Here is an 11,389-nt window from a genome sequence, read left to right as displayed (position 1 = left end):
TTTTTATTTCCTGGATTGAACAATGTTCATCCAGCTCTTTCAAAGTGTCAAACGGGAGACTGTATTTGTCTGTATTTTCTGGAGAAGACTTCCTGATCATTGTTTTGATGTGTTGAACTATGAGTTGACGGGATGAAGAGCTGCTTTCTCTCTGTGTCAGGAGGTCTTAAAACTCTCTGACTGGATTTCAGCGTCAAACCCAGTAAAAAGCAGAAGAAAAGACCCATCTGTCTTTCTAAAGCGTTTTCCATCACGTTCTCGAGTACATAGTAGTCTGTGAAGCACAGCTCTCCATATTCATGTTTCAGATCTGAGCTGGAGTGGATTATTCACATTAATGACTTCAGTCGCATATAAAGCTGCCAGAAACTCCTGTGTTCTGTGATTCACGAAACAGAATAATGTACGCTTGCTTTTGTCTTCAATCTTATTATGATTGATGAACGTATCAGATCACTTTCATCTCTAAAGCCACATTTCTTCAAATCTTCATAACAGAAGAGAGAGCTGCCGTTTACTAACAGATGAAATGCTATTTTCACCAGAGCTATATGGTCTCTTTTCTCTCTCGTTTCAGTTTAATCTGAGCTAACAGGAGTTTGCTGTACATCTGAGTGAGAGTCCTGGGGAAATCATCACGGCCTGTACTGAACATTTCCTCAGGAATCTCTGCAATGATTCTGCAGTAATCTGGTAAATAACACATGCTCTTGATGCGTAGTGATGTCTGGATGTGACTGATGACTTCATCACTCTGGACACTGATATTCTTTCTGAAATATTCCTCCTTCTGTTGGTCATTAAAGCCCTGGATCTCTATCACACGATCAATATATTTAGCAGGAATCTGATTGGCTGCTGCTGGTCTGCTGGTGATCCAGATCTGAGCGTTTGGAAGCAGATTTCCCATGATCAGGTTTGTCAGAAGATCAGAGACTGAGGCTGGATCGTGTATATCAGTAATCATCTTTGTGTTTTGGAGTTTAAACTCATTGAGTCCATCAAAGACCAGCATGATCTTGTCAGAGTCATGAAGTTTCATACATCCAGTGTTTTCAAAGCATTGCTGCAGAAGCTGTATGAAGCTACACTCCTTCACTGTCTCTCTGATAATGTTCAGCTTCTGAAAAGGGATCAGAAATATATAATTGATATCAGTGTTTGATTTCTCTTCAGTCCAGTCCAGGATGAACTTCTGCACAGTCACAGTTTTTCCAGTTCCAGCATCTCCCTTCATCAAAACTGTCATGATATTCTGGCATTCAAAGATGTTGATACGCATGATCTGTCTTTTATCACTGATGTGAGAATCAGGTTTCTCTGTGATGTAAGGTTCAATGAAGATCTCATTCAGTTACTGAAACTCCTCCTTCAGTCTCAGTTTGAACATTTCTGATACTACAAAGACACAAACACAGTTCAACTAATTTCACATCACTTGCTTTTCAATTACACTTACATCATTAACATTTATTTTATGCATATGAGTGAGCAATAATGACTTTTATAGAAAGGACTTTTCTAAGGAACATGCTGTAAAACACTCAAACTCCCATTGAACTAGAAGGAGACTACAAGAGTTTGAATAAATGACTGGAATAGCAATGAGACGAGAATGTTTTTGTGTTTTCATAAATTGGATAAAGTAGGTTCAGTATTGCTATTATATTTCCAGAAAGCATTGTTAAGTCAAGTGAATTGATTGACTTGTAAACATACACTATATAGAGGTTGCAAGTTTGAGTGCAGGATGAAATAAAATAATACTTTTATGTACATTAACAAATATCCAGAATTAGAGCTGTGAATAAGAAATAATTCATGAAAATTGTAAAAGTACTTCACATATACATTATCTATAAGTCCAATCTTTGCATTTACTGTCTGAGATTCTGCTAAAACATTTTCTTTAATCATCTGTGACAGACTAATTTTTAGAGTGGAGGACACTTGTATGTATGTATTAATCTGCACAATGATTTATTCTATTTAAAATCAAAGCCTTAAAATTAACCATCTTTAAGTTAAAGGCATGTTTTGTGATTTGGTGAATTACAGTAATTGTTTTCTAAGAATAATTATGTACTGTACGTAAAGTAAGGGAGATATTGGCAAAATTTCACCTGTAGTAAGTCAGTCTTGTAACTACAAACGTACTACAACCTTTGGAACATTAAAAACCCCCTTATGTTGAATTACAGTAATTGTTTTCTAAGAACAATTATGTACTGTACGTACAGTAAGAAAGAAATTGGCAAAATTTCACCTGTAGTAAATCAGTCTTGTAACTGCAAACATACTACAACCTTTGGAACATGAAAAAACCCTTTTGATGAATTACAGTATTTTTTCCTAAGATTAATTATGTACTGTATGTACAGTAAGGAAGATATTGGCAAAATCTCACCTGTAGTAAGTCAGTCTCGTAACTACAAATGTACTACAGCCTTTGGAACATGAAAAGACCCTTTTGGTCAATTACAGTAATGGTTTTTGAAGATTAATTATGTACTGTATGTACAGTAAGGGTGACATGGGCAAACTTTCACCTGTAGTAAGTCAGTCTGGCCACTAGGAATGTACTACAACCTTTGGAACATGAAAAAAACCCTTTTGGTGAATTACAGTAATTGATTTTTATGAATAATTATGTACTGTACATACAGTAAGAAAGAAATTTGCAAAATTTCACCTGTAGTAAATCAGTCTTGTAACTACAAACGTACTAAAGCCTTTAGAACATGAAAAAACCCTTTTGTTGAATTACAGTAATTGTTTTTAAGAATAATTATGTACTGCACGTACAGTAAGGGAGATATTGGCAAAAATTTCACCTGTAGTAAGTCAGTCTTGTAACTAGGAATGTACTACAACCTTTGCAAAATAAAAAAAACATTTTGGTGAATTACAGTAATTTTTTTCTAAGATTAATTATGTACTGTATGTACAGTAAGGAAGATATTGGCAACATTTCACCTGTAGTAAGTCAGTCTGGCCACTAGGAATGTACTACAGCCTTTGGAACATGAAAAAAACACTTGGTGAATTACAGTAATTGTTTTCTAAGAATAATTATGTACTGTATGTACAGTAAGGGAGATATTGGCAAAATTTCAGCTGTAGTAAGTCAGTCTTGTAACTACAAATGTACTACAACCTTTGGAACATTAAAAAAAAAAACTTTTGGTGAATTATAGTAATTTTTAAAAGAAAATAGTTGTGTACTGTACATACAGTAAGGTAGATATTGTCTATGGCGACATATTGGTTAAATTCTGTCAGTTTGCCCACAAGGCATTTACTGTGGCGTTGTAAACATAATTTGTATTAATTATTGGACTTCGTTTTGTACTGAGACGTAAATTTGCAGACGGTCCCTAAAGCAGCCTAGGCGAATATCCAGCGAATATCAATCCTATAACTAACTTTACCGCGTTGCAAAGGCAACTTATATGAATTCCGTGAGTGGAGGACAATTTTGATCATGGCTTGTCTTGAAAAACGAAGACAGATTTACGTTCGTCATAGGAGAAGTCACACTGCAGGACTGTGCGCCAAATCTTCTGACACTGCCAGAAGTTCGTCGGAGGTCAAATCTGATCGCAACGGCCATTAATCGGCTGTCGGTGAACATGTCAAACTACCGATCAAAGACTACAGATTTTAGCCTAGGATTATAGGAATCTTTTAGGATTTTCAAAATTTGTCTCAGACGACCAAATCGTGGCCAAAATCGCACAGTGTGAGCCGGGCTTAAATCTAAAGATTTTGATTTCGGATCATTTTTAACCAAAAAAAAAGTAAGGACTGCAGCTTTAATATCTTCTAACACTTTATTTTGATGGGTCCACAACATACAACATACTGACTATGAGAAACTTTGCAAGTATATGCCAACTTATTCTACTAACCCTAAACCTAACCTAACAATCTACTCTGAGAGTTAGTAGACATGTAGTTGCAAATTAATAAGCGTTAGTTGACACGTATAGTTGCAACGTTACATATAGTTAGTAGTGGACTATCAAAATAAAGTGTAACCATATATAACCTAATGGACTAGTTTGAAAGCTACTGGGTAATTTTTTTATGTCATGTTCAATAACTGTATTTATGACTGCGTGAGATACATTGCCTCGTCAATATTTGATTAGTTTCCGAAATGCTTACCCTTTTGGTAAAATAACAGAAATTGCAATTGCGCATTTTATCCACTAGGGTGTGATATTGTCTCATGCTGGTGCAGCACTTACGCACAGTCAGACAATTTATTAGTCATAGAACGCAAAGGTGAGATTCAATTTTCTGACACCCATTTTGCCTTTCATCAGCCTTGCGTGCTTCTCTTTGTATTTCACGCTTGCACTCTGGCAAAACGCTGTAGCTGAGGTTGAATGTTATTAATCAATCTATCAAGGCAATCATGGCCTGTCACTTAGTGTAATGATCTATCAAGTATTCCAGCAATACTTCGATATAAGGTACAGTGATTTCTTCAAAGTATGTATAATCATTACTGTTCCAGACTGATTTATATAGTCAAGATAATGCACACATAGCCGTCTTATATAATGGCTTGTCATACTGATGCTTTGTTCTCTGGAGACTGGGTGATTAGGAAACCTGCACACCTACTCGAAATGTAGCTGCTATGGAAATTCCCCTCAACTTTACACCAGTCTTATTAATGATTAATTTGCCATAAATGTAAAGTGTAATGGAAGAAAAAGAAACTTCGTCTTAAATACGTTTGATCTGAGTCCCTAGAGGTCCAGCTTACACTTACATCTTTTCATTTGTGAGGGCAAATCCTGTACTGTTTGCTAAAATGGAGAAATCACTTAGGATCCTTTGGGTCCTCTGTCATCATCAGTACGGGTCATAAAAACGGGTATCCATGGTAACCCCACTGTTAAAAGGCTGCAGTCTATTCTGTGGCCTAGGTGCAGCTCTGTATTACACATATTTCTGCCAACAAAGAGAAAGTGAGTCAGAGACATAAAGGAATGGAGGTGAAGGACAGGGGAATCTGAAGATGAAACGACTGGATCAAATACAAAGTGCACCCTTTCATTTGAACCCTAGGAAGGAGAATTGGCGTATGCCAATATGGGTCTAGTCTGTTCTAGTGCCAGGAATATCATTTTATTGCCTCTGTTAATAGGATGGGAATATTTTGTCCCAAAGTACCTAGATGAAACCGTAGGCAGTGCGGCATACAGTTATTAAATGAACTGACAGAATATTTTCCCCTGATTTCTGTCGATGCTCTTCTGTGACTTTAGGTCCATTTCTTAATTTGCATAGTTTTGGTCACATCAATAACATTAATTAATCTCTTTTAGGTTATTACTATAAGGTGATCCAAGGTTTAAATTTAATTTCCTGAAGAAAATGTAATTCTGGCAAAAGCAATTAGAGCCAAAGTCATTGTGATACGTTCCCCTATCACTAATTCATCACTGGGGCCTGTCAAGTCTGTCTGTCAGTTGTCTTTGCTATTTTGGTTACAGGAACTTGCTCTGTTAGGATTCTGTGACCCTTTCCTTCCACTTTATTTATGACTGCAATTCCTCACCTTTGTACAAAGAAAGATATTTCTACATGTCCGAACTGAGTTCCTGCATTTTGTGCACAATTGGTAGAAAAAGGTCTATTGTTAAACCCAATTATGTTTAATGTCTTAACCATTTTTGATCATTTTGAAAATTTGTGTAAAGGTCATCCAAATAAAGAGAATTTAGATGCGCTTGTTGTTTCATTTTCATTTTTTGAAGTCATATGACTGATGTGTTCTTTAAGCAGACGGCCAATTCTTTCATCTAACTTCGGCTTTTATTTCAAGCCTGCCATTTATGTACTATACCTGGTGTCACACACTTCCTTTTTGCATTTTTTCCTTAATTATTTTAAAAAAAACTAGCAGACTTCAGCATCACTTAGAAGCAACACATGATAAGAGATTAATATGTTACTGTATGTCTTACCACGGACCCTGTTGTGCAAACACATTCAAATCTTAACCCTCAATCGGCCCTTGGGGTCAATATGACCCCAATCAACTTTTACTTAGTTTAAAAAAATGGTTCCCTTCATCTCAGTGGAATAAGATTTTGTGACTTTTCAACATTTTATATCTATATTCACAAAAAACTGGGCTTGATTCGGTTGTTCTGAAGGTAGGTACATTTTTTTTTCACAAATCTGTCCCTTGGGGTCAATATGACCCCACATTGAAATGAATGGGAAATGTGAAAAAATGTATATATATTTTTTTCATTTGTCAAAAAAAATTAATAAATCCGGCATAAATCAGAAAATTTCCACATCTTCATATCTCCCAAAACACAGCAGTAATGTATAGATGAGAAGTAAACAAAAAAATGATATATTATTTGTATGATTAAAAATGTATATATTTTTCACAATTACTCTTTCAATGTTTGGGGTCATATTGACCCCAAGGGACTTAAGTGTAAACAGGAAATGAGGGACGATTGAGGGTTAAAACACATAGGCGATTAATCCTGACAGTGTGTGTGCAGCCTTGTTAAAGATTAAACAGCTTGTTTAAACTTGTCTGGGTGAGAAAAGATGATAAAAGGTCAGGACATGTCTAGTCTAAAGAAAGAGAGATGATCAAAGAGGGAGGATGCAATCAAGAATGAACAGTCAAACTATTTTACTGTACATTTACAACATCCAGAAACATCCACAGACAAGTTGATTTGGCATAAATATTCTGAATAATGGTATTTCAATACTGTAATTGTATTTCTTCTTTTGATCTTTGTTTCTGTGCCTTTTGTATCTGTTTTCATATTTAAACCCAATGCAGCTCTTGAATCTATAAAGTTGCTCAGATTAAATATTTGTCATTATTGTCAATATGTCTAGTGGTAGCTAGAAGATTAGTGTTCAGCCGAGTGTGATGCTACCTGTTCAAGGAAATGAAATTCACGCTCATTTACGAAACATTTTGGTTGCTTTGAAATTCATGGTGGTTTATTGAGATGCATATAGTTTCCACCGCTCTGTGCTACAAACACTGCAGCCTGGATAATATGATCAAAGCACAGTTATATTTAGATGACTTGTGCACAATGACACACATCTGTGTGAGTATAAGGGTCAGCTCTGCTGACAGGGAGAATAAAATTGGTTCATTCCTCCGGCTGTTGTTGACAAGTAATGAAAAATGAGCCGCATATAGATATTTTTACAGAAAATGTTATTAGTGCTCTAATTAGCAACCATTAATACTAGTTTTCAGAAGTTTTAAGATCCTTTAAGTGACAGATGACAAAGCACTTCATGTAATTTACTATGAATCTGGTTCATTTTTCTCATTTTTTTCTTTCAAATAATTAATATAATATGTAATATATATAATAATATAATATAATCAAATAATTAAAAAGGTGGCAAGTCATTTACATTTCTTTTTATTTTATTTTGTATTGTACTAATATTAATCTCTGGAAATGCACTTTTAAACAAAGTGTGAGCAAAAAAAAAAACGAAAATTTTCTAGTAGGTAAACTTTGTGACTAGCCGTTCATTCAAAAGCTGTTCTTGTGGTTTCAAGTTTCCTTTTACACAACAGTTGTTTAAAAAAAAAACAAAAAAAAAAAAAAAAAACACTGGATTATTTATAACATGTAATGAGAACATTTGGTTTAATAACTTTAATTTATTTTTATATTTACAACTGTTGTCACTAAACATGTACAGTACTTTGAACCAGTTTTTACACTTCATTTTCCTCTCTGTACCATTCTGTCCTCCATTAATTTTACTGTGGCCTTTAAAACATTTCACAGACCATTTGAAAAATGTCCCTTATAAATAATATGTTCCATATTTCAAACCTATGTATTTTGTCAGAGAGCTAATCGAGCACTTCAAGGAGCAATTTGAAACTGGAAAAGCAATGACCTTGCTGAGTTGATTATCTTTAGGATTTTGATCGAGAACATATGGTGCTTTTAGCTCAAGCACAAGAGGAATGATGCATGTGTCAAACTTCACTAGCTCTTGTATTATTCCTTTCTCTGAGGGAATACCATGCTTTGGACCTAAAAGCTGAACTGTAAACTGAGAACACAATAATAGTACTCATTTAAAAGTCATAATTTCAGGTACTGGAAGACCTAAATGAGGTATGTTGGACTATGGGTTCCTTGATATGGATGCTTGCCCAACCAATTTATTTGGATCACTGAGCAGTGAACAAATAGTTGTAGTCTTAACAATTACTCCAAAATAACTAGACAGGCCTGCCAGTAAAAGACAAATATTAAGATTACACCACCACCAGAGAAACAAAGAAAGGGGATCTGAGGGTGCCTGAAATAAATAGTGTGACAATAGAAAGCAGGATTGAAGAGCGGAGGGCTTGTCAGGGTTGGAGATACTCTGTGCTGCAGAAGGCTGTGGGCTGATGGAGAAGGAGAGTGATGAAATGGGTGGATGACCTAAGGAGCAGCCATGGCAGGCTAATAGTTTAACTCTGACAGGTAACATACAGACTATAAAATTCCATCTATTCAATTCAAAAGGAGAATGAAACTCCCAGGAGTGGACGATCAGTGACAGCTTTTGTGAGTCTGAGATTAACACAATGTGTTGTAAAGGAACAAAGGCAGTAGTGTCCATAAGAGAGGGCTTTGCACAGTCTTAGTGTTAGTAGACAGTCTTAATGGGCTGTATTTTATATTATTTCATGATTTTTTTTTCTTCTGCAAAACACACACACACACACACACACACACACACACAAAAAAAACAGATAAAACTGTTTGGTAACCAGACAGCTTTGGTTAGTATTGAGCGGACAAAAAACTTGGAATGTCTCAAAATATTTTATTTTATGTTGCACAGAAGAAAGTAAGTCATAAAAGTTTGGAAACAACATAAGGGTGACGGGCGAGTGTAAGTGATTATGTCATTTTTGGGTGAACTATCCCTTTAATGGTGATGTTTGTAGATTTTCTCTTAACCATTCTTAATATGTAGAGCATTTTTAGATGAACCGTTCACAGGTTGATTTCTCTAGACGCTATAAACATTGTGTCTCTGTGATGCATAACATTACAGCAGTGTTCGAGCATGCCAACATGGCTACAATGACTCTACGACATGTGGCATGAGTTTAGGGCTGGACCTATTTGTACACCTTTTTGCAGATGTGGATAATATTTGAGGAACCTGTTTGAAAACAGTCATTTTTTAAAAAGAAGATGATAAACAATCTTCATTAACATTGCTGAAATATCCACCAGAGTGTATGTAAATGCCCAAAAGCTTATTTAAAGACAGATCAATGCTTAATACACTGTCTGTCTTCTGTTGTGTTGTCTGACTTGACGACTGACATAATAATTAGTGTCCATTAAGTGAGAACACAGCCACTTAAATCTCCCGGTGCTGACAATCAATAAACCCAACTAATCACATAGAGAGAAAGTGACATCCCTGGCGACACAAGATTTGTTCTTCAATTGGACTATTAAGGATTTGTGTGTCTTAAGACTCCATTATCACTACCGCAGTCTCTGGATCTTATCACTCACAGGAGGATTATTAGTATAGTCACCTTCTATTTGACCAGCCGGTGCAGGACAGATGGTGGAACTTACGCTTGATTACATTGCCATCTTATTTTTCATTCAGTGCTGTTTTTTGGAACTGAAAATGAAGGGAATTAAGATAGCAGCAAATTTCTATTAACACTTGTTTAAATTGCTTTATATGTTTTCACCTAAATGTGTTTGTTTAACTCACGATTCTAAACTTGGGTTCTTATTGCACAGAATATTATGTCTTAAAATAATAGATTACATTTTACTGTCACTTTATCTCTAGCCAATTGCATGGAGTTTGACACACACTTTGACATCAGGTGCAGACTCACACACACACACACAGATACATAATGAAAGAAAGCAGGGCTATTGTGTAACAGCCATAAAGTAATTTGCACTAGTGTTCTGTGAGATGCGGCTGTCCGTAGCACAAAGTCGAGGTTGTACAGTGGACTGACACTTTGGATTTTGAGGATTTATGTTTTTGGATATTGAGGTGTGAGTGTGTCTGTCTCTGTGTTTGTGCTTACATGTAGATCTGAATGAGCTACTGAATTATCTGTCAGAGAGCTCAATGAAGGTGTGCGTGTGGGCCTCATTTCTGCTGTGTTTCCTGGCGAGTGTATCATCTACGCCATGTCTGCCTGAGGAGTTTACTTGTGCAAGAGGCGGCTGTGTATCTGAGGAACATATGTGTGATTTCAGAGAGAACTGTGAAGATGGCAGTGATGAGACTAACTGTAAGTATTAGTCTGTAAGTTTGTCTTATCTGCTCTTCAGCTCCCTTGTCTGCTCTTTTATTTGTGTATGTTTCCTGTGCTTATGCAGGCAATTCTTTTTTCCCTCTCTGTTGGCAACATGATTTTAAATGCTCCTAAAGGCCCTCATGTGTAAATAGTGAGATTTATGGCACACGCATAAAGGAGCGCACTGGGAGGTCTTACAACAGTGCTTTTATAATATTGATTTAATCCTTCTGGGGCTTTTAAAAGGCAGAACATTACAGAATTGAGGTTGATGTATTAGGGTTGACCACTATTGCTTTTGTTTTGCACCTTCATCCTTTTAATGATGCTCAGAAAAGATTTTCCATTAGCATTTTCATTTTCATCTTATGTTGTCCATGTAAACACAGAACATTATATTATATAATTCGATTTTTTTCATTTTGCATCTCCTGAATCTATTTTGTGACAACAGATTTTAAATCAAGCGCATATTAAATGTGTTATATGATGGATGCCGTACAGAGTTGCATGTTTTTAATGGTGTCTCTGTAACAGATTTTAAAGGATTAGCAGACACCAGTGTTTATTTTATTGTAATGGCCTGATATAGCTTTGACTTTCCTCTCATATAGGCTCTGAGTTTGTGAGATGTGACTTTGATGAAGGCTTTTGTGGTTTTCAACTTCAAAATGAACATCATATTTGGATAAGAGGATCAGGTTTGAACCATCCCAGTACTGAGACCGACCACAGAGAAAATGTTAATGGTAAGTAAAACAGTTCGTCTTATATCTGTATGGATACCACTTAACTCTATAAAACCCGATTGTTACGGAGTGACTGAGAGAGGCGTGCAGATCCATATGCAAAGCTTTTATTAAAAGACGTGGTCAAAAACAGGCATGAGTCAGACAATGACAAACAGGTATATTGAAGACAAGACAAAAGAGTAGTCCGGTAAACAGGCGTGGGTCAATCGACGGCGAACGTAATCCAAAAGGGGCAAACAAAGTCCAAAACGGCAAGACAAAAGGATATCCAAGACAGGCAGGTGATCAGGAAACAGGCTACCAG

The 11,389-nt window shown here is 36.0% G+C and overlaps 1 protein-coding gene across 1 annotated transcript in view; it reads left to right on the top strand.

Moving 5' to 3' along the window:
- The first annotated feature begins 10,161 nt into the window (after positions 1 to 10,161).
- LOC107724387 (MAM and LDL-receptor class A domain-containing protein 1-like) overlaps positions 10,162 to 11,389 on the top strand; it is a 30,627-nt gene continuing 29,399 nt past the window's right edge. The window contains exons 1-2 of the mRNA XM_016533297.1: positions 10,162 to 10,327; positions 10,948 to 11,082. Of these exons, the coding sequence (XP_016388783.1) occupies positions 10,162 to 10,327; positions 10,948 to 11,082 (301 nt within the window). The remainder of the gene's footprint in view (positions 10,328 to 10,947; positions 11,083 to 11,389) is intronic.

The sequence above is a fragment of the Sinocyclocheilus rhinocerous genome, unplaced genomic scaffold (assembly GCF_001515625.1).
Source record: "Sinocyclocheilus rhinocerous isolate Xijiao unplaced genomic scaffold, SAMN03320098_v1.1 scaffold245, whole genome shotgun sequence".
In the NCBI taxonomy this organism is placed as follows: Eukaryota; Metazoa; Chordata; class Actinopteri; order Cypriniformes; family Cyprinidae; genus Sinocyclocheilus; species Sinocyclocheilus rhinocerous.
This window is presented reverse-complemented; position numbering and strand designations above follow the sequence as displayed.